Source organism: Pristiophorus japonicus, chromosome 7 (assembly GCF_044704955.1).
Source record: "Pristiophorus japonicus isolate sPriJap1 chromosome 7, sPriJap1.hap1, whole genome shotgun sequence".
Classification (NCBI taxonomy): Eukaryota; Metazoa; Chordata; class Chondrichthyes; family Pristiophoridae; genus Pristiophorus; species Pristiophorus japonicus.
In genome coordinates, this window is record NC_091983.1 from 109975479 (window position 1) to 110000465 (window position 24987).

Sequence of the window (24987 nt, forward strand, 5' to 3'; positions counted from 1 at the left end):
GATAGCATTTCAGAGCCATTTCGGTACTATGGCAGGGACGGAAACCTGATTGGAGAGATTCAAATATGGAGTTGCAGGAAAGATAGGGACGAATTTGGGAGGCGGCAACATGTTGAAGGACTTTGGAGAGGAAAGGGAGGTAGGAGATGGAATGGTAGTTTGCAAGGACAGAGGGATTAAGGGTTGTTTTTTTGAGAAGGTGATGACGGCAGATTTGAGGGAGAGGGGTACAGTACCTGAGGAGAGAGAACCGTTAACAATTTCAGCTAACATGGGAGCCAGAAAAAAAAGTTGGGTGGTCAGTAGTTTGGTGGGAATAGGGTCAAGGGAGTTAGAAGTGGGTCTCATGGACAAGATGAGGGCAGAGAGGTCATGAGGGCAGCTCAGAGAGAAACTGGCGAAAGATGTAAGTTCAAGGCTAGGGCAGGGGGGAGCCTTAGAGAAGGTTTGGCCTGGTGAGCTAGGAGAAGGAAGGGAATGGGCAGAGGCAGCTGAGCAGATGGTCTCAATCTTAGAGACAAAGAAGTCCATGAGCTCCTCACACTTGTCGGAGATGAGGGTGGAGGAGACAAGGGAGAGCGGCATAAGAAGACGGGGGATGTAGGTGGAGAGCAATACGAGGAAGTGGTCAGAGATGGCCTTATTTACGATTGAAATGATGGGAGTATCGAAGCCACGAGAGATCGCAACGTTGAGGGGGTGGCTGTGAATTCGGGTTGTGGAGTTTACATGAAGGGAGAGATTATGGGAGGATAGGAGGCCAGTGAACTCAGAGGAGAGAAAACATAATGAATTGAGATGGAGGTTGAAATCACCGAGGATGAGAAGTCGTTCGGTGCAGGGGCAGAGGGAGGAAAGCAGTTAAGAAATCTTGGTGATAAAATTTTAAGGTACTTGGGTGATAGAGAATGAGATTTTAAATGAGATGAGAGGGGTGGAATAAGGTGAGATGCTCAAAGGAGGAGAAAGTGCCAGAGGAGTAGGGGACAGACCAAGGTGTGATTTGGTGATGAGAGTCACACCACCACCACGGCGGTCGGAGCGGGGCAAGTGGTGGAAGATATAACCAGGCGGGGAACCTTCATTTAAGGGTAATGTGTCATCGCCCTTCAACCAAGTTTCAGTCAGGGCCATGATGTCGATGTAAAGGTCTTGTTCACAAATGAAAGGACATTCTGGAGGGAGATGCGAGAGGGTCGGTGATTGCTGACCCACTGCCAACGTCCACAGAGTCAACACTGGGGTGGGGGGGTTTCGTTGAGTTGGACGAGGAGGGGACTGGGAAGATTTGCCCCCAGTTGGTGCATTGTGGTGGGAAGGTCGATGAGAGAGTAGGGTGGGACAGTTGGGGTTGCTGCTCGGAAGGAGGTAGCGACGAGTGCCTCAATGGTCCCTTTGTAGGATGTAGGAGGCACAGAGGGAAGCTGTAGGCTTATCTAAGAGGGAGTCAAGCTTGGGATGGAGGCAGGAGAGTAGGAAGGTCAAAGAATAATGAAGGATTGGGGTAGGGATTTGGGAGGGCGGCGTATCCGAGAGAGGAGAGATGGAAAGGAGGTATGATGACAGGAGAGAACCGTCAAGGATGGACAGAGAGAAAAGGAAGAGGGGGAGAAAAAGTGGAAAAGTACCGGGTCCGGAGTGGTGAGCAAAGTGCGCACATGACTGGACAGGGAAAAAGCTCAGGTTACATAGACCTGGTTAAGTATAGTAATTAACGGGATACATATTTCATGGTAGCAGGGAATAGGTAGGAGATAATAGTCGGGAGACCAGGGTCAAAGTCAGAGGTCCCATGATGGGACAAAGTCGATGTAAGCAGAATGGAGCCGGCACGGAGCATCGATGAATCGCTGTCCAAAGCAGGCAGCTGAAGTCCAGAAGCTGTTTGAAGGATGGAGAGTTTCACTGATAGCTATGGGTGAGGTGGTGCGGAGGGGGGGGGGAGCAGGGTGGAGTCCCATAGTGCAGCCAGTATCGGAGCAGTGATTTCCGTGTTTTGATGCGCATGAGCTAAATCCTGAAGTTACAGTCAGTTTCAGAGGAGTAATGATGGCGAAAGCTGACAGTTCACCGCCATTACCCACCGCAAAATCCAGGCCGATTTCTTCTGATTTGCATTCAACGACAACAACAACTTGCAATTATATAGCACCTTTAATGTAATAAAACGTTCCAAGCTGCATCACAGGAGCCTTAGCAAACATAAAGAGATATTAGGACATTTCATCTCCCATTGTTCTGCCAACTTACATAGTTTATCAAAACACAAACTCTTATTTCTGAACAACCTCCTCTGAATCTACTGCTTCTCCTAGATTGGGATCACTTGTAAATTTGACAACTTTCCCAAAACCCAAACCCTGGAACACTCCACTGAGTTCCTCCCCCTCGCCTCATCCTAATATAATTCCTTTAACGAGCACTTGCTATTTTCTTCCCTTCAGCAATTTCTTTACCCTGGATCATCAATAGTTCACACTTAACGAATAGGCCCCGATATTTACGGGGAGGTGGAGAGGGAGCAGAGGAAGGTGTTTGTGGGGTGAGGAAAACCCGGACATGATGGAAATGTAACAGCAGGCCCTCATTAGTATTGTTTTACTCTGTTTCCTGTCCAGCAGCTGCCCAGATTGAGAGGCTGGCCGGCTGCCGGGCAGGAAAGCCAGCGATAGGAGGCAACAGCTGAGGGCTGCTGGGTATGGTCTCTGGAAATTGCAGAAGATCAAGGCATGGTGGGGGGATTGGTGTACGGCAGTGAGGAGCAGGGGAGAGATCGCGGGGAAGGCAGGCTGATCGCAGGTTGTGGCTGAAGATTGCGGAAGAAGATTTGCTTGACGGGTCTTGGGGAAGCACTCCTGCTCCTCCTGGTCCAAAAGCACTCACCTACTGGATACGTTACCGCCGCCTCCCGCAGCTGATGGGTTTCCCGAGCCCTGGGAAACTCGGCTCGCAGCCGCTAAAGTCAAATGGCTCCCGAAATCTGAGGAACAGAGCGTCATTAACATGTTCTAAACACTGACCCGCCTCTCCAGAGGATGTGGAAACATCCTCTCTGCATCCACCTTGTCAAGCCCCCTCATAATCTTATACGTTTCAATAAAATCACCTCTCAATCTTCTGAACTCCAATGAGTAAAGGCCCAACCTACTCAACCTTTCCTCATAAGACAACCCCCTCATCTCTGGAATCAACCTAGTGAACCTTCTCTGAACTGCCTTCACAGCAAGTATATATCCTTTCGTAAATATGGAAACCAAAACTGCACGCAGTATTCCAGGTGTGGCCTCAACAATACCCTGTACAACTGTAGCAAGACTTCCTTGCTTTTATACTCCATCCCCTTTGTAATAAAGGCCAAGATTCCATTGGCCTTCCTGATCATTTGCTGTACCTGCATACTATCCTTTTGCGTTTCATGCACAAGTACCCCCAGATCCCGCTGTACTGCAGCACTTTGCAAATTTCTCCACTTAAATAACAACTTGCTCTTTGATTTTTCCTGCCAAAGTGCATGACCCCACACTTTGTATTGTCAGCAAACTTGGCTACGTTACACTTAGTCCCTTCCTCCAAGTCGTTAATATAGATTATAAATAGTTGGGGTCCCAGCACCGATCCCTGCGGCACCCCACTGGTTACTGATTGCCAACCCGAGAATGAACCATTTATCCCTACTCTCTGTTTTTGTTTATTAGCCAATCCTCTATCCATACTAATATATTATCTCCAACCCCGTGAACTTTTATCTTGTGCAGTAACCTTTTATGTGGCACCTTATCAAATGCCTTCTGGAAGTCTAAATACACCACATCCACTGGTTCCCCTTTATCCACCCTGTCTGTTACATCCTCAAAGAATTCGAGCAAATTTGTCAAATATGACTTCCCCTTCATAAATCCATGCTGACTCTGTATTGTATAGATATTATTCATGTTAACTCCAGATAATCTATTCTATTGGTTTAAATGGAATGACAGTAAAAGGAGTGGATCTGTAGTTGCCTTTATTTGATTTGTCCCCCTTTTTAAACATGAGCACCAGAATAGACTGTTTCCAATTTTCTTGGATATAACTGGGATTTGTTTCCTCAGATATTCCAGTTTAAATGAAAAAAAACATTTCATTCCCCTCCCTCCCTCTCTCTCTCTGTCTGCCAGGCCTGTTCTCTTTCTCTCCCTCTCTCTCTCTCTCTCCCCCTCCCTCTCTCTCTCTCTCCTCTGTCTCCCAGTCCCTTTCTCTTTCTCCCCCTCCCTCTCTCCCCAGCCCTCTCTCTCTCTGTCTCCTAGTCACTCTCTCTTTCTCTCTCTCCCTCTCTTTTTCTCTCTCTCTCACGCTGCTCCCGCCATGCACTCCTCTCGGCTCCACAGCAACGCCCGGGGAGACCCCATGCCCGTGCCCATTGGCCCTGCCGCATTCACAGTCACCTTCATTGTTCCCCGCCCTGATTGGTTGCGAGGCTGGGTGGGGCCTGATTGTCCATTGGTCGGTACAATTGTCATTCAGTCCAGACTATGTGCTCCCCAGCTCCCGGCCCCGCCCCAGGACAGACAAAAACTGATTATTTTCGATTTGACTGTTTTGCCATTGAATGTTACTGTTATTTTTGTCTTGAGCTAAACTCTTTTTTTTTGTTAAATGCTACAGTCAATCAACAACCTGAATATGTGATAGATGTTGAAGTAAGCATAAACGAAAATGACCTCGATATCCTTCTGAAACCTTTGCTGGAAAACTTACCATATCCCATTGAGTTGCCTATTGATTCAATAAATGGCACTTTCAGTATTACTGATATCGCCCTTACAACAGGTGAGTGTGGACAGAATACATCCAAAGTGTGATGCAATATCTGGCATTGCCAAGATAACACGTTTTGTATCATCTCAAAATTGGCCTGTGGACAACTGTGATATGGTAAAAGTTAACTAATATATTTAAGATTGTTCTTTTTCACCTGACAGTTCTATTTTACCTGAAATGCTGCTTCAGCTGAAAGTCTCTTATATGTATGGTTCATAAAAGTCAAATGAGGCCCTTTGTACATGACAGTCGTAGATCCCCAAATGAAGCTAACTGCTTTGGCTCACCAAGTTCTTCTGCTGCCTTACTTGTTCTAGCCCCCACCAGGTGTGATCTTATTGGGGGATTCTGCAGGTTATTTTGGCCAAAGGGTGAAAACAGGTTCTAAATGGGAGCTGTGCTAATAAGACATGCCTGTTTGAAAGTCTGGATTTAGCACACAATTTTGGTCCAAATTGCTGATTACCATAATTTGAACTTGCTTGGAGATGCTAAAACAGACATCTTCAGGTTTAGCACTCAAGTGCTGATTAGATGCAATTTGTTTGGAGCAGTACCTGTGGGCTCCTCACACCCACTTCTACTGAAGGTGCGGAGTGCTCTGGCTGGCACACAGCGCATGTTACAGGATGGTTTGGGGACCGAGGGAGAGGGTGCACAGGTTCTCGGATGTGGTACACCAGGTCCTGGTGCAGGAGGTCCAGAGGAAAAGGGATGTAGTCTAACTGCAGAGGGGAAGGACGCCACCTTGTCCTCCTCAGCCTCTTGTCTCTCGCTCCTGCAGCAGCCTCATGTCCTCCTCCCATTCCCCGTCCTAGCAAGATGCCGAGGACCATGCACTCCCTTTCGCTTGGTTACTCCTATAAGGTGTCCAATTCGGTGAAGTAGCACAGTACTTATACTTTTTAGGTGAAGTCCTCAGAGAATCTCTGGAATAAATGTTGTTCAAGTGTTAGTGAAGTCTTGACGAAGTGTCCCAGAAAGTCCCTGTGTTTCACAGCAGCAAATGAACATGAAAAGGTAAGTATCCCTTTATGTAGCGCTTGAAATCGACATCAACACCGTGTTTACTCCCAAACAGCTGGTCGCTGTTAGGAGAGAGCGTTAGGACAAGTGCTCACCACCAGAATGCCGTGCAGCCTCAGCAGGCATTTTAAGTGGCAATCAGCCCCTTAATGTTCCTCTGGGCAGCCGTACCTAATGGAAGCTTCAACTCCTTTACCAAGATGGCGTCTTGTGCTAAATGTAGGCTTAACTGGCATTTCAGCTTAAGACCCCACATTGGCCACCAAACGATGATTAGCACTTGAACGCGCTGCCGAAAATCTCCCCCTCTAGGTTTAATCTCAATCTGTGCTGAGTTAGTTACTTACAGAAGATGTAAGAGTAGAAGTGCTGCAGTCAACCTCAATAGCCCTGGGGAGAAATCAGCCAAGACACGTGCTTCCGATCTCTAACCACTTTGTGAGGACAGAATCAGGCTTGCTGTGATGCCCCACGTCAAATTATCAGCCAGCAATTACTGTGTGGTTTTACAGATGAAGAAGAGCTTCATCGATGAAGTACCAGGCTGCCAGTGCTTATGGTACATTCCCGCAGTGAGAGTCAGTTGTCTTTAGGGGAGAAGGGAATGGATGGGACAAAACTGGTAAAGAAATTACATATGTTCAATCCAGTTGACCAAAGTTGGATCTGAAATTGTACATCAAACATAATAACCACACTTTATGAAACTTCCTTTTTGATTAAAAAAAACATGTTATAGTGACAGGCACATTATGAAGCGGGCACTTTAATTAACTGTCTTACTCATACACAAAGGAGGTCTTTTTGACTTTTAGCAATAGTGTAAAGCAGCCAATAAGAAGAAAGCTGCCCACCAGGTCCTCGTGGGCTCTGTGGCGTGGATTTCCCCTCTGTTGCAGTCCAAAGCAAATACAAATCTCCAGCACTCTTTATAATCTCTTGAAACTTATACAAAAACTATTCTCAGAATTAAAAATAACTAATTTCTATTGTTATATTTTTAAACTAATTGCCTGAAGATATATCACAACATAGTTTAGATATATTGTATGTATTGCATACAGTGAAGATTTTCCAAGATTTCTGAGATATTCTGATCTTCCTTGTGATAACTTCAGAGCATTTTGCCATGTTCAGTTTGACTTTTATTATTTGTGGTGAAATAATAAAGGCCAGATTTGGCCCTGAACCCTATCTGGCTGTATATCTGATGTCCAGTTCCTTTATGGTTCTGAGATGAATAACGTGAGTAATGTGAATGTATGCAGTATAACAAATCTAGAGAATACAAGCAGAATTAACATGATTCAAGCAAGAATCGAGATTATAATAGAACAGAACTGGACACTGTTTTGAGTTAACAATTGTTCTAGTATCACTGGCACATGGGTTCAAATCCAACCCAGAATGATGAAATGAAAATCTCTGCTGATTATAAAATCTTATTTAAAAAACTGAGTTTGGACAGTCTCAATTCAATTAGTCCCAGATCAAAAAAAAAACGCTCCCAATTTGGCACAAATTGCTGCTAAGTTTACAATCTCACTCAGAGCAACAGTAACAACAGTAGCTGTGGTAAATGGCAAGATTCACATAGTGCAGTAGGAGTGTTTTTACACTCACTGGAAAATGGGGAGCATCATAAATTGGATCTGCTGACCACTGAGCCTAATTCTCTGATCCCATTGAGCGAGGTCTGTTGTGGGAGTGAGGCCTTGTACATTAATATTGTATATTATTTATAATACATATTATAGGAATCATATACATGGATTCCTTTACTATAAAACTGCACAGTAGGTAAAGGTTAGGAATTAATGAACACCTTTTTTTTAGTTGGGCTCACTACAATGAGGGCACTAGGGCTAACGAGGAAAGGGAATACACATTAAATGGTAGGATACTGAGAAGTGTAGAGGAACAAAGGGACCTTGGAGTGCATGTCCACTGTTCCCTGAAAGTAGCTGGCCAGGTAGATAAGGTGGTTAAGAAGGCATATGGAATGCTTGCCTTTATTAGCCGAGGCACAGAATACAAGAGCAAGAAGGTTATGCTTAAATTGTATGGGCTCGACTTTCCACTTAGATCACTAGGGCCCAAAAATGGGCGATGTTCCAGCCTTAGCGATGTTTCAGCTTTCAGGATTGATGGAAGATCGCCCATTTTTCAGATCGTTACTTTCGGCTTTTTTTTCCCAGCGATAGCCTAGCGATGTGGATTGGGCCCTAGCAATACGAAACAGGCCTCAGTGATGTGGAAGGTAAGACTTCCCTAGCAACGGCCTTTCTGTGCATGCGTTTTTTTCCCCCTGCGATTCGGGAGGTCAGAAGGCAAAGGGAAGGAGAGAGAGTGTTTGAATTGGAGAGAGTATTTGCAGTGGAGAGAGAGAAGAGCTTTAAGGATTGATGGATTGCTAAGATTTTTGAAGGCGCGCTATTGTTGTGAAGGAGTTAAAAGTTAAAAATTGTTGTAAATCAAGAGAGAAAGTTAAAAAGTATGATGAAGATGTCCTACATGGACTTGGGAGAGAGTCTCCAGGAGGGGGAGTGTAGGAGGAGGGCCAAACCCTTCTCTGACGAGGCCAATGAGGCCCTCGTCGGGGAGGTGCACTCGCGGTGGTCCCAATTAATCCAGGGTGGGAAACCTCCACCCCGGGCCTACCGGAAGATTTGGGGCGAGATTGCCGATGTGCTCTCGTCGGTGTCCCACGGGGCGAGGGGGTCCGACCAATGCCGCAAGTGCTGGATCAGCCTGGTTGCTTCAGCAAGAGTAAGTATGAAATAGATTTTAATTTGTTACGGTCCACATATGTAAATTTCCCGGATTGAAATTAAGCTGGTTATTCTTGCATATATTCCCTGTTAAGATCAGGACAGGGCTCAGAATCTGTGCCCTTTTTAAGTCTAATTTTGGCACCTCCTCCTTTTGGGTTACATTGATGAATAGTGAACGGAGCATGACTGAGGCACTGAGGTGTCCGGTGACCTTTACCCAGACTGTGTCAGTCTCTCCAGCTGCTGTCACTTACACAGTGACTCAGCCTGGACTGGGGAAGATCTGCCCTGGCTCACTGTCTGCCCCCACCATATTTAAAAAGTATTTGGATGTGCACCTGAAGTGCCGTAACCTGCAGGGTTACAGACCTAGAACTGGAAAATGGTATTAGGCTGGATAGCTTCTTGTTGGCCGGCATGGATACGATGGGCCGAAATGGCCTCCTTCTGTGCTGTAAACTTCTCTGATTATATGAACTAATTTCAAGATTAAATTGGAATTTGGCTTTGACAAATTACATCACTTATCAGGTAATTACTGATTCTTCCCCTTTGTTACAGTACAAGTTATACTTATGGCTTCAGCAAGGCTATTTGACACAAAGATTAGTGGGAAAGCGGGTTGTGTAGAGGACACAGAGAGGCTGCAAAGAGATTTAGATAGGTTAAGCGAATGGGCTAAGGTTTGGCAGACGGAATACAATGTCGGAAAGTGTGAGGTCATCCACCTTGGGAAAAAAAATAGTAAAAGGGAATATTATTTGAATGGGGAGAAATTACAGCATGCTGCGGTGCAGAGGGACCTGGGGGTCCTTGTGCATGAATCCCAAAAAGTTAGTTTGCAGGTGCAGCAGGTAATCAGGAAGGCAAATGAATGTTGGCCTTCATTGCGAGAGGGATGGAGTACAAAAGCAGGGAGGTCCTTCTGCAACTGTATAGGGTATTGGTGAGGCCGCACCTGGAGTACTGCGTGCAGTTTTGGTCACCTTACTTAAGGAAGGATATACTAGCTTTGGAGGGGGTACAGAGACGATTCACTAGGCTGATTCCGGAGATGAGAGGGTTACCTTATGATGATAGATTGAGTAGACTGGGTCTTTACTCTTTGGAGTTCAGAAGGATGAGGGGTGATCTTATAGAAACATTTAAAATAATGAAAGGGATAGACAAGATAGAGACAGAGAGGTTGTTTCCACTGGTCGGGGAGACTAGAACTAGGGGGCACAGCCTCAAAATACGGGGGAGCCAATTTAAACCGAGTTGAGAAGGAATTTCTTCTCCCAGAGGGTTGTGAATCTGTGGAATTCTCTGCCTAAGGAAGCAGTTGAGGCTAGCTCATTGAATGTATTCAAGTCACAGATAGATAGATTTTTAACCAATAAGGGAATTAAGGGTTATGGGGAGCGGGCGGGTAAGTGGAGCTGAGTCCACGGCCAGATCAGCCATGATCTTGTTGAATGGCGGAGCAGGCTCGAGGGGCTAGATGGCCTACTCCTGTTCCTAATTCTTATGTTCTTATGTTCTTATTGTATTTTGTTAGTAAATATTTTTCCATCTTCAAAATATTTTTATGGCTTGATAGAATGATACTTTTTTCACAAAATGGCATATGGCCATTTATTGGACATTGATTTTGTTAGCTTTGTTAAATATGTCACGGATCCATTATTAAGTGATGGGGAAAATACATCTCTGCTGTGTACTCAGTAACCCCAGATTACTGGCAATGTTTTAATTACTTTTGCTTTTTTTCACTACAGTCTGTGAATCTGTGAACAATGAAATTCGATGTACATGTGATAGTCAATTTACTTGGAACTCAACATTTTGTACAAAGTACCAATCTTGCAGTGCGAATATTATAAAAGACCAGACCTGTGACTGTATCAAGGATTATCCAACAGAAGGGACATTCTGTGAGCTCAAACCTATAACAACAACGCCAACACAAAGTACTGCACCCACAACTACACCAACAAGAACAACAACAAATGCACAAACAACACCCACAACTGCGTCAAAGACTACGTCAACAACAGCCACGACACCGCCAAATAAGTTAGGTAAATTGAACAATGTTTATCCCTTTCACGAATAAGAAAGTACACTTGTTGGTCTAAACTGAATGTCATCCAGCTCACATTACTTTAAAGAACTAACAGTAACATTACTGATCTGTGTAACAAGTCTAAATTGGTAGTGTAATTGCAGAAACAAGTATTGGAAACTAAAGGACATTATGACAATTAGTACTGAGGTAGAGACCATTTCTAGAATCGTTAATCTGAGTTGGTGGCACTGACAGCTTTGTGACCATACTGACTACTTACGTATAGAATTTCTGAGGGGATTCTCCCATTTTTCCACCTTAACTTCAACAGAAGAGCTGTGGAAACCATGGAAAATTGGAGTACACACCATTAAGAGTTTTTTTCAGACTTTTCATTGGTCCTCTGCTGAAAGTTAGTGGCAGAGCAGGAGAACCCTCTGGGTCTCAATTATATTGTTATTGGGTGAAGTAAAGCTTTATAGATCCCCTACAGTGGGCGCGCATGTGCAGTAGCTCCAGGCGCCCAAAACTATGTGGGAAGGGCCCGAAGCACGCAGCCCCTAGCTCTGGCCGAATGGTCTCACTGGGGCTGCGTGCATCAGGCTGCCTCCCACGCCCAGCTCCTGCTTCCTCCGGACCAGACCCGACCCGACTTGATTCCTGCTTCCCCCCACCCCCCCGTCCCCGGACCAGACCCGACCCGACCCCACTGGACTGGACCCGACCCGCGCTCCCCCCCCCCCCACCCGACCTGACCTCCCTCTCCCTCCCCCCCGACCCGACCCGCGCTCCCGACCCCCCCCCCCGGACCGGACCCGACCCAACCTGACCTCCCTCCCCCCGCCCCCGACACGAACCGACCCGCCCTCCCTCCCTCCCTCCCCCCCTACCCGAACCAACCCGACCTCCATCCTCCCCCCCACCCCCACCAGACCAGACCCGACCCGACCCGACCCGACCCGCGCTCCCGACCCCGACCTGCGCTTCCCCCGACCCGACCCGCGCTCCCGACCCCGGAACCCGGACCCGACCCGACCCAACGCCACCTACCTGTAAATCTGGTGCTGGGGACGGGCCCTGCCCGAAGTCTTGGGCCCGACCGGGCCCGGCCCTTTCAGCCTCCCCCCTCCCTTCTCCTTTCCCCCCTCCCTTCTCCTTTCCCCCCCCCTTCTCCTTTCCCCTCTTCTCCTTTTCCGCCCCCCCATCTCCTTTCCCCCCTCTCCTTCCCCCCTCTCCTACCCCCCCTCTCCTCCCCCCTCTCCTTTCCCCTTCTCCTTTCCCCCCCATCTCTCCCCCCCTTCTCCTTTCCCCCTTCTCCTTTCCCCCTTCTCCTTTCCCCCTTCTTTCCTCCCTTCTCCTTCCCCCCTTCTCCTTCCCCCCCTTTCCTTACCCCCTTCTCCTTTCACCCCCTTCTCCTTCCCCGCCTTCTCCTTTCCCCCCCTTCTCCTTTCCCCTTCTCCTCTCCCCCCTTCCCCTTCTCCTCTTCCCCCCCTTCCCTTCTCCCCGCCTTCTCTCCCCCCTCCTCCTTCTCCCCCTTCTCTCCCCATCCCTCCCCCTTCCCTCCCTCCCCCTCTGCCTCCCTCCCTCCCCTCCCCCTACCCCCCTCTCTCTCTCTACCCCCCTCCTCCCCCTCCCCTCGCTGTCAGAAACACAGACACTGACAGACAGAGATTGAGAGACACACACAGACAGACAGAGAGATAGAGACACTGACAGAGACACACGGGGGGCATCCCAGCACGCTGTTGGAGGGCTCCCGGTGCTGCAGTCGGTAAGTAGAAAATGTTTTATTTATTGATTTAAAAAAAAAATTATTTCTTATTAATTTTTTTGGATTGATTTATTGGTTGATTTATTGATGTTTTTATCATTTATTATTGATGATGGCTCTTTATTTGTAAAACTGAAGTGTTTAATGTTTGTAAACTTCCCTTTAAATCCCGCCCCCCCCATTCCCTACGCCTGATTTGTTATCTATGCCTGATTTTCTAAAGTGTAGACAAGGTTTTTTCGAGCGTACAAAAATCTTCACTTACTCTGTTCTAAGTTAGTTTGGAGTAAGTTTTCACTGCCGAAACTTTGAAAACAGGCGTAAGTGGCCGGACATGCCCCCTTTTGAAAAAAAGATTCTGTTCCAAAGTGAAACTGTTCTAACTGACTAGAACTGGAGCAAACTAAATGCCGAGAATTTGAATTTCTAAGATACTCCGTTCTACACCAGTTGCTCCAAAAAATCAGGAGCAACTGAGGCCGAAACTTGGGCCCCTGGTGTGGAGAAGCCGAACAAGGCAAAGGAGATGGTGTGGCCAGGGCAGAGACTTCCAGTCTGGGTGTTCCTGTGTTCTGGCCTGGGAAAGGCCACTGAAGTCTTGCCAAATTTTGTGCAGTTTTTTCATTAACATATGGGTGCTGCGCTCCTAGTACACTTTGCATGGCTCACTGGTAGAGCAGAGGATGGAGGCAGGAGTCTGTGTGATGTGCCTTAGAAGTGCAAGTAGAGCACGATATAGGTGTATTTGCACATCGTGCGAGGCAGGAAATCAATGGTTTGGAGAGCAGCTTTGCACTGAAGCTGAGTACAAAGTCTGACAATTCCAAGGTTGCTGGTATGACTTCTTTGTTAATGACACACCCTTGAAAGTCATGTTCATGGAGGTGCAGGCAAGGATGCGTGCCATCTTTGGTTATAAGGGGCACCTTCCTGAAAAAGAAAATGCAGTAAGTACTGCTTGGGAAGAGGTGGCAGAACAGGCTATTGCTAACTATTTCAATATCATGGAAAGTTGTGCAACTGAAAAGAGCCATATGATGCACAGAGGAAAAAAATAATTTGAGATTGTTGGAGGAAGGATGAAACATTTTTGTATTTATTTCAAATATTGTGAATTTAGTGAAAGAGATAATTGCAAGATTGCATTTATGCTTCATCTGACCATTTTTCCCACTGATCTTGTTATTAGATATACACGGCACATAGATTTTTCTCTTGATTTACGTCACTGCAGGATAAATTGAATGGAATAGGGAGTCACTTTTGCAAGGAAGTGACGAGAAAGTAGAATATGTTCTTCCATATATGGGTGACAATTTGTAATCGTATGCACCATAGCAACAGCAATGTTAGGGGTGCCTGATATTCAGCGTTACCATGTATGATGGTTAGGGGGATTTAAAAGTTAAAGGGCCAAAATGACCAGTGTAATTAATCATCCTCCCAGGCAGAGTCTCTGGCAGAGGCCGGGAAGCTTGCCCCAAAATATACAAAATGATGTAAACCTGGAATATTGGTGGCGTCGGGGGCTTATCTTTACAGTCAATGGAACTTGTACCGTGAAAAGATTCTGCAATAGTGGAAAACACTTACCACAATGTGCTGGTCATCAACGGCAGATTATTTCTCAGCAAGCAATGCAGTAATGAGGGCCAGCATCATTCGTAATGTTGGGAGAAAGTTATCACTCATTGTAGACGTGGAACATACTGAGCTGGCACTTCAATTGACTGCTACACTGCAGTGGCTGGTACTAAAACTGGCCAAAGATAGACTAAAACACCAGGTAACATTGACACAGCAAGTGTTAGAAACTAGCCTGAATCTTTTAATTTCACGTATTGATCATTCTATTTTTGCTAATCTGTGAAATTTTCAGTTTTCTATAACATTTTTCTGAAAAATTCCACCCATAATTCTTTGTAGGATGCTGGATTATAGAATAACTGCAATTCATTAGTAATATAAAGTACCTGAGTCGCAAACAATTACACATTCTTTATATTTGAAACAATAAAAAATTAATAATGGCTACTTTATTAACAGAAACGCAAACCTTTGCAATCAAACTTCAAAACATTACCTATACAGATGAACTAAGCAATTCTTCCTCAACCTTGTATAAAAAGTTCGAAAGAGATTTTAAGACACAGGTAAGTAATTGAATGAATAACATTACAAACTCAAAAATGTATTGTTTCAACTTTGTGCTACTGCTGGGAGCTTTGACTTTCAGGATTGTATGACAAATTCTGGTTGAAGCCAGGCTGATGCCTTAAAGTAAAACCTTTAATAAGGATATTAAAAAACTTGAAAGGCAATGAAATGGGAAAATGTAATGCTGTCACTGTGCAATATGTAATTTGTTTGATTTTTTTACAAAATGGTCTAGTTTCAGTTACTGGGTGAAAACCTTTTCAAAAAGCATTTTGAGGCAATTAGTTGGTTCACTGACAGCCAACTGTTTATATATTATTTTCATATTATAAAAGTTTTCATATGGTTTTCCCACTTTAAATGTTGACATGAAAAATGTTACAGGAAGTAATATTTGTGGCACTAAGCAGAATACAAGGGATTTAAAAAAATAATATATAAATATAGCAATATTATTTTTTAAACATAGAAATGAACCTGACTTGCTACTGTGGTATATTTGCAATGGACTTCTAGCAACTTCAGGTATAAGCATAGATACTGCCCTGGCCTTGATGGATTTATCTACCCATCATTTTTTCTGATTTGCTCCTGTCATGAATGTGGTGATAATTGAACCATATGAGAGAACCTGCTGCAATCCAAAACTAATTATTTTTATAACTGGTAGCAGATCCTTGCTGCATTGGTTCCTTCTTTGTTTATATTCGTTGTTATTCAATTTATGTTTTCATTGGCATTAAACCATCGTCTAGATATAGGTTGGGGGAGATTGTCAAGCTTCTGAAACTCCATCTACTGGTAGAAATGTGCTGCTGCAGATACCTTTATAATGCTAAATCCTATTGCGAAGCTACCAAGAGGCATGACAGAATGCTGATGCCCTAAACAGGAGTGTGTGACGTACATAGCAAACTTAATGGGCAATAATTTGGTGTCAAAATAACGGTGTGGCTAATGACGCTCAGTGTTATTTATGCATAAACGCTACAACGACTTCAGACGAGGGGCAGATGCACGGTTAAACGCAAATATCCAAAAGTTGCTGTCGGATATGCACTGCTCCACTGTTAGTTTAGTGAAAACGGCATCTCGTTGTCTGCCTCACCATTGACATACATTGAATGGCGTGAGGTTTCGAACTAAACTCGCCACAGTAAATTAAATCTTGTTCATTTTAGTCTAAGTTCACTTTTAACAAAGTGATAAGAACATAAGAAATAGGAACAGAGCCTGCTCCGCATTCAATAAGATCATGGCTGATCAGATCATAGACTCAGCTCCACTTCCCCGCCCGCTCCCCATAACCCCTTATCCCCTTATCTTTTAAGAAACTGTCTATTTCTGTCTTAAATTAATTCAATGTCCCAGCTTCCACAGCTCTCTGAGGCAGGGAATTCCATAGATTTACAACCCTCAGAAGAAATTTCTCCTCATCTCGGTTTTAAATGGGTGGCCCCTTATTCTAAGATCGTGCCCTCTAGTTTTAGTCTCCCCCATCAGTGGAAACATTCTCTCTGCATCCACCTTGTCAAGCCCCCTCATAATCTTATATGTTTCGATAAGATCACCTCTCATTCTTCTGAATTCCAATGAGTAGAGGCCCAACCTACTCAACCTTTCCTCATAAGTCAACCCCGTCATCTCTGGAATCAACCTAGTGAACCTTCTCTGAACTGCCTCCAAAGCAAATATATCCTTTCGTAAATATGGAAACCAAAACTGCACGCAGTATTCCAGGTGTGGCCTCACCAATACCCTGCATAGCTGTAGCAAGACTTCCCTGCTTTTATACTCCATCCCCTTTGCGATAAAGGTCAAGATTCCATTGGCCTTCCTGATTACTTGCTGTACTTGCATACTAACCTTTTGCGTTTCATGCACAAGTACTCCCAAGTCCCACTGTACTGCGGCATTTTGCAATCTTTCTTCATTTAAATAATAACTTGCTCTTTGATTTTTTTTTTCCAACATTATACTCCATCTGCCAAATTTTTGCCCACTCACTTAGCCTGTCTATGTCCTTTTGCAGATTTTTTTGCTTTTCACATTGCTTTTCCTCCCATCTTTGTACCGTCAGCAAACTTGGCTATGTTACACTCAGTCCCTTCTTCCAAGTCATTAATATAGATTGTAAATATTTGGGGTCCTAGCACTGATCCCTGTGGCACCCCACTAGTTACTGGTTGCCAACCAGAGAATGAACCATTTATCGCAACTCCCTGTTTTCTGTTAGTTAGCCAATCCTATATCCATACTAATATATTACTCCCAACCCCATGAACTTTTATCTTGTGCAATAACCTTTTATGTGGCACCTTGTCAAATGCCTTCTGGAAGTCCAAATACACCACATCCTCTTTATCCTGTTCGTTACATTCTTGAAGAACTCCAGCAAATTTGTCAAACATGACTTCCCCTTCATAAAACCATGCTGACTTTGCCTGACCGAGTTTTGCTTTCCCAAATGTACTGCTACTGCTTCTTTAATAATGAACTCCAACATTTTCCCAATCACAGATGATTTTTGTCTGCCTCCTTTTTTAAATAGGATGAGTAATGAGTATTAATTACTGCCAATCAACGTCTCTGGAGCTGATAATTAACTATTGCAAATCTGGAGTCCCATTCCTTCAGATTTTAATTGTTGGAGATTTAAAATATGTAAAATGTAAAATTTAACATTTTGTTTTAATTTTCCTTTGTGTCTTTTCTCTCGCTCTCCAATCCAGTCTTTCTTTCCCTCTGTTTTTATTTCTCTTTCTGTACTTGATTTGACATTGAATTCACCCACTATAACTTGCACTTCCTTCTCAGTCCTTACGTTGTTAATTTCACAATCCTTCAGTCTGAATTTAAAAACTTAAACATGCGAGGGCAAGTCTAACTAATGGCAGGTGGCCTGCTACTGCAAATTATGGGCTACTATATTATAGAATATTGATATGAATGTATTTCATTTTTATACATATACTCCTGTAGAATTAAAAATGTTTATCACCCTTTGCTGTTTTCACACTTATTTTTAAAATGCCATGTTTCTAATCTATTTCTAATAATTTCTCTAGTTTGAAACAGCCTACAAAGACGTGCGAAGCGATGCTATAGTAAACATTCTAGGATTCACGTAAGTGAAACATTTCGAGGAGACTTTTTCAGTCGCATTTTTTCTGAAGGTCGAATGAAAACAAACAGAGAACCTGATGTATAAGTAGGAGCTGGAACGTGGAATCCAACACATGAAGCAATAGAACATTTACAGATTACATTTTATTTTCAACATATGGGCGCAGGTTTTCATCTTTATTGCCATTGCCTGGATCCCGAAAATCTACACTGCAATACATTTTTTTTAAGGTGGCTCTCTTTGTAAAGGGACTGCTGGGGTAGGAAATGGAGAGTAGTGGGGAACAGATGTTTTTTGGACTAGAGGACAGTATATAAATGGTGTTCCCCAGGAGTTGGTACTAGGACCACTGCTTTTCCTGATATATATTAATGACTTGGACGTGGGTGTACAGGGTATAATTTCAAAATTTGCAGATGACACAAATCTTGGAAGTATAGTGAACAGTCCAGAGGAGAGTGATAGAATTCAGGAAGACATAGACAGGCTGGTGAAATGGGCGGACACGTGGCAGATGAAATTTAATGCAGAAAAGTGTGAAGTGATGCATTTTGGTAGAAAGAATGAAGGAGTGGATATATAATCTAAAGGGTACAATCCTGAAGTGGGTGCATGAACAGAGAGACCTGGGGGTATGTGTGCATAAATCGTTGAAGGTGGCAGGGCAGGTTGAGAAACCAGTTAAAAAGGCTTATGGGATCCTGGGTTTCGTAAACAGAGGCATAAGGGCCAAAGTTGCCTCTTTTAGCGATGGACGTTAGCGCTGGGCGCAAGATAAATTTTTCCCAAGCGCGGCGAGAAAATCGCCCGCTGCAGAATTGGGCGGGGGTTTTGCGGAGGCGGTGCAAGGTAGTGTCCGACTCCTGGTGCAAGTACCCTGCTTGGCAGCACGCAACGATGATGACGTCATCGGCGTGCACTTCGCCCCCTTACCGCCCGAAAGTTAACTTGTCCCATGCAACTGATCTTAGCATCTGGCGATGACATTGCCAGCTTGAGCTATCGCGTTGTAGTCAGGAATCAGATGCGCCAGCGCTAGTTAAAGGCGCCATCTTGCAAAGTGTGTCCGATTTTTTTAAAAATTGAAAAAATAAGTCCATTTTTTTTTATAAGGTCATTCTGCAATTGCATAGGTGAAAGCTGCACTTCAGTTTTTTTTTTTAATTCTTCCATCCACCTGTTCTCCTGGATGCAGCAGGAAGTGCCTACCCAAATATGGGTGTATGAATTACAATTACATGCTAATAGCATCAGATGTCAAATTCCCTGACTTCATTTCTGTCTAAAATTAACTATGCTGGGATAAATCAAGTGCACCATATTTCTAGGCAGCAATATAGAGGCAGAAGTATTGTGCGAACAAAGTGGTCTAAAATTTGCATTTTTCAGAACCTTTTCCTAGTTTTTTTTGTAGGGGAGGAGGGTGGGTGGGGGATCGAATCCTGATCACTGTGCATAAATGTTTGGTTTTCTGCCTTTGGCTTTGTGGCTTCGACAGTTACCCATTCATTACAGTGGGGGAATTCAAAACAAAAACCTCAAATATGCAAATCAGCCAATGTTAGGGGCAGGCCATTGGAGTTTTCTCTCTATCAATGTCACTTAGAGGAAGAGGAGGAGGAGGAACAACATTGGGAGATCAGGGAGCACAAGAGGCATGTGACACCACCCTCTGCTATGCTAACTCCAGAATATACATACCCAGTGCCTCCTACCACCACCTGACCCAGAAGCAGTGCTTCTGGCGGCTGCATTTCACACAAGAGGTCAGCAATGGGTACAACCTAACCTGGAAGCCACCGGCAGCATAGGTGCCACAGTGGCAGTGGTTGTGGAGATCACCGTTGCCTGAACTTTACATTATAAGGTCATGGGACATCAGTCACATTACACATTATGTTAGCTGTGCAGAAATACATGATGCAAGTTACAGATACATGAACAAGCCAGTTCATCATCTTGCCCACAGATAACCGACAGCAGCATGACGAGGACCTACAATTTTACTAAGGGGCAGCAGGGGATTCAGGCAGCCAAACAGTAGCAGCATAAAGAGATGCAGAGAACAACCCATTACTGGTTGCAAGAGACACTTACACCATCCAGAGGGTTCTCTTGACTATCAGACCTGTTTACTGCACGAACAGTCCTATCTATATCTTCCCCCTTCCCTTACAAACTTATTTTTTTTAAATAACATTGGTAAAAATCTATTCTTCACATGTAGGATGTGGTCGTGTCACTGAAATCAGTTGTGTACTTGTATTCCCTGAAGCTGTGATAATATTGAATAAGAAGGCAGGGAAGAGGCTACCATTTTCAAGCAGATCTCAATTTAGGCAGCCAGGGCTCCCAGCGAAAACAAGCAGGAGCCTCATTATCCAATGCACGTCAGGGTCCTATGGCATCATTAAGGCACCAATACCATTCTGGTGCAGTGAAGCGCAGTGCTCACGGAATGTTGAACCCATCCACTTCAGAGAGTAGGAAAAGGCTGGAATCAGCGTCCCTTAAAGGGATCGCTGGAAGAAGCTTCGGGAATAATTTTTAAAAACATTGTCATTTTTTTGGGCAGCAGGATGAGCATAATTGATCTCCCAGCATCTTATTGCTAGTCCTCCACCCCATTAATAATGCTTTCCATTGCACCTAACCCGATCGGTCCAGCATTACCCTTTTGAACCTAAGCTGTAGGACGGTGCTCTGTGAATGGCCTGCCAAATTTCTTGCCCCGTCCCACCACAGCGATTTGCCCATCAGCGCTCGCAACAGGCTGGCAGCTCACCAGCTGAATGCAAATGAAGCCTGGCCAAAATTATTTGGGCCTTTCACTGGTGATATCGGGCAGGCATAGTGGTTGCTCTGCCCACCACCCAGCCAACGTACACTGAAGAATGGAAATCAGCTGCAATATCTCACAGCACCCAGCTCTCTCTCATCAACATTTACAAGTGGCAGCACAGCTAAACACATCTTTATCAGGAGATTGGTGCAACTGATGTAAGCTGCTTAAAATGGTCTTTTACGCCAAGAGGAGAAGCAAAGACCAATCATGTGGCCGCCATCAAAGGCCCGTGTTATTTGGGCAATACAACAACGCAATCAAGTTGAATAGTCATGTTGATGGGGATGAAAGTTCTGGCCATGTTGACTGATGCATCCATAGTTTGACACAGATGGGCAGCACATGGCTGATACTGTAAAACATAGATGATCCCCAGGTAGGATGCGGAGGTTGAGGGTGCTGGGCACTTTAACTGCAACTGGCAATGTCATCTCTATGGTACAGATTGGTCTCTTCAGATCCAGTAGCAGCTGGCAGATTTCTGCAATTGCCTCCATGCTGACCGAAGTGTGCAGAGCAGTTGTCCCTAGTCATCGGCAGCTTTTTATTTCCAGGTGCTAGAAATTCGAAAGCATCCATTTTTATAATAGAGCCGGAGTTGAAATTGGACTGTAGCTAGTGCCTCAGTGTCCGCAAGTAAGCAGGTCCGGGGGTCAATTGGGGATGAGGGGAGGCGAGACAACATGCAGCCGCAGACCAGTATTAGGTCGGGATCCTGGTGTAGCGGGACAGGGAGATTATAGCTGGATGATTGGGGGGGGGTTGGGAGTCGTGGGGGCCTTATTGGGGGGAGGGGGGGAATACTGGGAGCGGTGGTGATGGGGGGTCGCGAGCAGAGATTGGATCCTTCTGCTCCTCCCAATTCCAGATTCAGTTAAGTTATTTATCTTCTTTGTTGCGGGCGATCCCTAGGGCTGGTTTCCCGAAGTGCAGCTTATAATAGTGCTGGCTACCTCAGGGAAAACTAATATTGGAGAGGGGACCTTATGAAGGGTTAGACCCCTTATTTGCATATGTTAAGTGCCCAACGCCTGCTTCAGGCCTGGTTACAGGACACCTCTTGCTTGTCCTTGCGCAATATGGCAGTGGGTGCACTTCTGGCTGGAAGTGTGCGCGTGCTTCCACCCCGCTATTTTGGGGTCTTAGTAGGCTGAACGCGGACCAATTTCTAGGTCCAGATTTTTCTTTAAAACTCAATTAAATTTTTCACACTGTCTCATTGGGACATGAACTCACATTGTCTTGCTTATTAGTCCATTCCTCTGTATTTCTAGTCCAGTAACACAAGCACTGAACTACATTCTAAAAGGGCAAACAGTGTGATTGTATTGTAAACAGGTCTGAAATTGTGCTGGAGTCATTGCCATCCGTCCTTATATTAAGATAAAGCTTCTACACATTTTATGAAAGCACTTTAGGCCAGTTTAACAGGCTGGCCAGAAGATCACATGTTGCTATAATTTAAGAGGAATTAAGGATTCCTTGCCGAATATTTCAGCCCTCAAATGCATGTTACATACCAATGGGACCAGTCCTGATAAACTGAAAACCCAAGCATCAAAATAATGAAAAATCATAGTCACGGTTCAAGTAAGCTACTATGGGCCCAATTTTCCCCAACCCCTTTTTTCGGAGCACTTAATTTAAATGCGGCGACTTTGCACACTGGAAACGGCGCCGAGAAAAGGGGCCCCATCCTACCCGCTCTGCCGAGTCTCCCATGTCCCAGCGTGGCGTAGCGTGTGAAGTGGAGGGCGGAGCAACAGGCCAGCACAGAAAGCACTGCCGGCAGCTGCGCACATGCACAGGTAAGTCTGCACGCCTGCTCCTGCCCTCCCAGTATGTCCTGCGGGCTGTGAGCAGGACCCGATGCTCGCAGCCCCTATTCTCAGCCGAAGGAACGATCTTCGCCGCACCCTATCCTCGGCCAAGTGGCCTCCCGCACCGGCCGGCTGGCTGACTTCCCGGGCCGAGGTAGGACTTCAGTTTTATTTTTTACTTATGGATGGTTGTGCTTGAGAGTTTTGATTGGGAGGTGGAGAGGAGGAGAGTTTTGATGGGCGGGGAAGGGAGAAAGAGTGTTTTGATGAGGGGCGGGGGAGGGGGGGGCGTTGAAAGTGTGTTTTGATGGTGGGGGGGGGGGAACTTTAAAAAAAAACTTGATTCTGGCATAAAGTTAGGGCTTCTATTTTTTATTTGTTATTGATTGATTGCTTATTACATTTTATGGTTTGTTTAGTGCTTCGTAAGTGTTGGTGCAGGTCCTCAGCTTCTTTGTATTTTTTATTTGTTATTGAATGTTTATTTTTGTGTCTTTTTTTTTAGTGCTTTGTAAGTGTTGGTGCTTGAAATGTACTAACCTGCGTCGAATTCTTAACTGCCCGCAATGTTTTTCAGAGCTGGCCACATACGCTGATCTAAGTCGATTTAGAATAAGTTTTAGCTGGCCAAAGTGGCATAAATGACCAAAACTGGCGTAAGTGTCTGGGAATGCTCCCTTTTGGAAAAAAAAAACTGAACTAAAAAAAAATCGTACGTAACTGACTTACTCTGGAGCAAATTTTTTTGGGGAAAATGGCATTTTTTTAACTTACGCCAGAAAAAACAACTTGCTCCAAAAAAATTGATGTAGGTCATGGCCAAAATTGGCCCATTATCTTAGAAAGAATAATATTTTGTTGCAATTATTTGTTGCAAATATATCTCCAATTCACGAAGCTAGATTGTCTCAGGAATGTTATGGTGTGTTGCAATCCTACACAACTTGCAAAACTGACGGGCTGGATTTTCGGTTGTCTAACACCTCAGTTAATGGCAGAGGGGTCATTAATGGGAGCATAAGAGGTTCCCGACCGAGAGCGCAACGTTTAGTGCCCTGACTGAAAATTCATTAGAGGCTCGTCGGGACACAAACCGGTAGTGCCTGGCTGCTGATGATCACTCCGATCATGACGTATTCCTGGTGCAACACCTAGGCTTGCGCCCCGGTCGGATAATTAGATGCGGCTGCCTCATTGAGCGGCTGCCAAGAGCAACATCTAGAAAAACAGTCGGTACGGGCTTGCATAGTCGTTAACTGGTGGCTACTTAAAGGGATGAGGAAGCGCTTCCCTCGGAGGTCACAGTCAGTGCAACGTTTACACACGGCACGGTTGTGAGCCTCTGAGTTTCAGCGGCAGACAAAAATAAGAGTTCAGCTTGAGGAAAAGTGATTTTGAAAACTTTAATGGGTGCATTACTATGCCGCGTCTTTTAAGACTCGGCTTTTCCCAGGATCTGGATCGGTGTTCGGCACATGCGCAATGATTCGGTTAAAGTTAGTGCCGGCATTTTCGGTAGTTTCCCCCCCAGTTCTGCTGTGCAACGGCTGATTTAGCGCTTCTGTCAGCTCTTCGACCGATTCTGACTAATTTCTGGCCAGAGGGCACAAACCTTTTCAAGGCGCTAAACTTACCGCTCCGCCTGGGTTACCGCCCCAAATGAGGCACGACTGAATTTCTTCCCTGACTTGTCACAGATGACTTGGAGGAGTAAGAGAAAGGTGGGCCAGAGCAGGAGAGGGATCAGGCTGAAGATCAGTAACAATGGCACAAGAGGAGGCAGAGAGTATCCAGTGACTGTTGACAACAACTAATGTGTAAATTTAATAAGGGAAACCATTTTGTAAACTCCAACTGTGTCCAGCACAGTTACACTGGGGTCATGAAAGATGCTATATAAATGCAATTTATTTCTTTTTTTTCTTTCCAAGACAATTAATGTAGTGGCAGTTGATTCTTAAACACCGCTACTGCCTATTCTAATGCATATTTTAGGTGGCACCCAAGTGGCAGGAGTATATGCGGTGGCTGTCTACTATATATCATATGCCCTCTACTTCGAGCTGCTAAATTCTAATCAACTGCAGACTTTGGTCATGAAAATCTGCAGGGCAGCACACTTTGCCATGACAAGATGTAGCCGTCTTGGATCTTGGTCACTGATCCCCTCCCTCTCCACCCCCAAGATTTGTGGGGTTGGGGGAATTTTCATGATTTGCATGCCCGTGGTGGGAGGGTAATGCATCTGGACTGCACCCGCTGAAGAGTCCAGAAAGACTGCAGAAATGCTCAGGTTAGGGGGTTTTGGATCCCCTGCCCCCTCCTGGAAGTAACTTTAAGGTTCGTATCCATACTGCCACTGTCCCTTTTATTCCATGGGCTTCAACTTTGCTGGCAAGCCTATTATGTGGCACTTTGTCGAACGGCTTTTGGAAATCCATGTACACTACATCAACCGTATTGCCCTCATCAACGCTCTCTGATACCTTGATTTGCCTTTAACAAATCCGTGCTGGCTTTCCTCAATTAATCCTCCCCTATCCACCTATCCAAGTGACTGTTAATTTTGTCCCTGATTACTGTTTCTAAAGCTGACTGGCCTGCAGTTACTGGGTTT

The 24987-nt window shown here is 44.9% G+C and overlaps 1 protein-coding gene across 1 annotated transcript in view; it reads left to right on the forward strand.

The window, feature by feature from the left end:
- Nucleotides 1-1842: 1842 nt before the first annotated feature.
- Nucleotides 1843-24987, forward strand: part of LOC139266607 (adhesion G-protein coupled receptor F2-like) — a 109873-nt gene continuing 86728 nt past the window's right edge. The window contains exons 1-6 of the mRNA XM_070884202.1: nt 1843-1918; nt 2619-2675; nt 4645-4809; nt 10361-10663; nt 14468-14574; nt 17647-17705. Of these exons, the coding sequence (XP_070740303.1) occupies nt 1843-1918; nt 2619-2675; nt 4645-4809; nt 10361-10663; nt 14468-14574; nt 17647-17705 (767 nt within the window). The remainder of the gene's footprint in view (nt 1919-2618; nt 2676-4644; nt 4810-10360; nt 10664-14467; nt 14575-17646; nt 17706-24987) is intronic.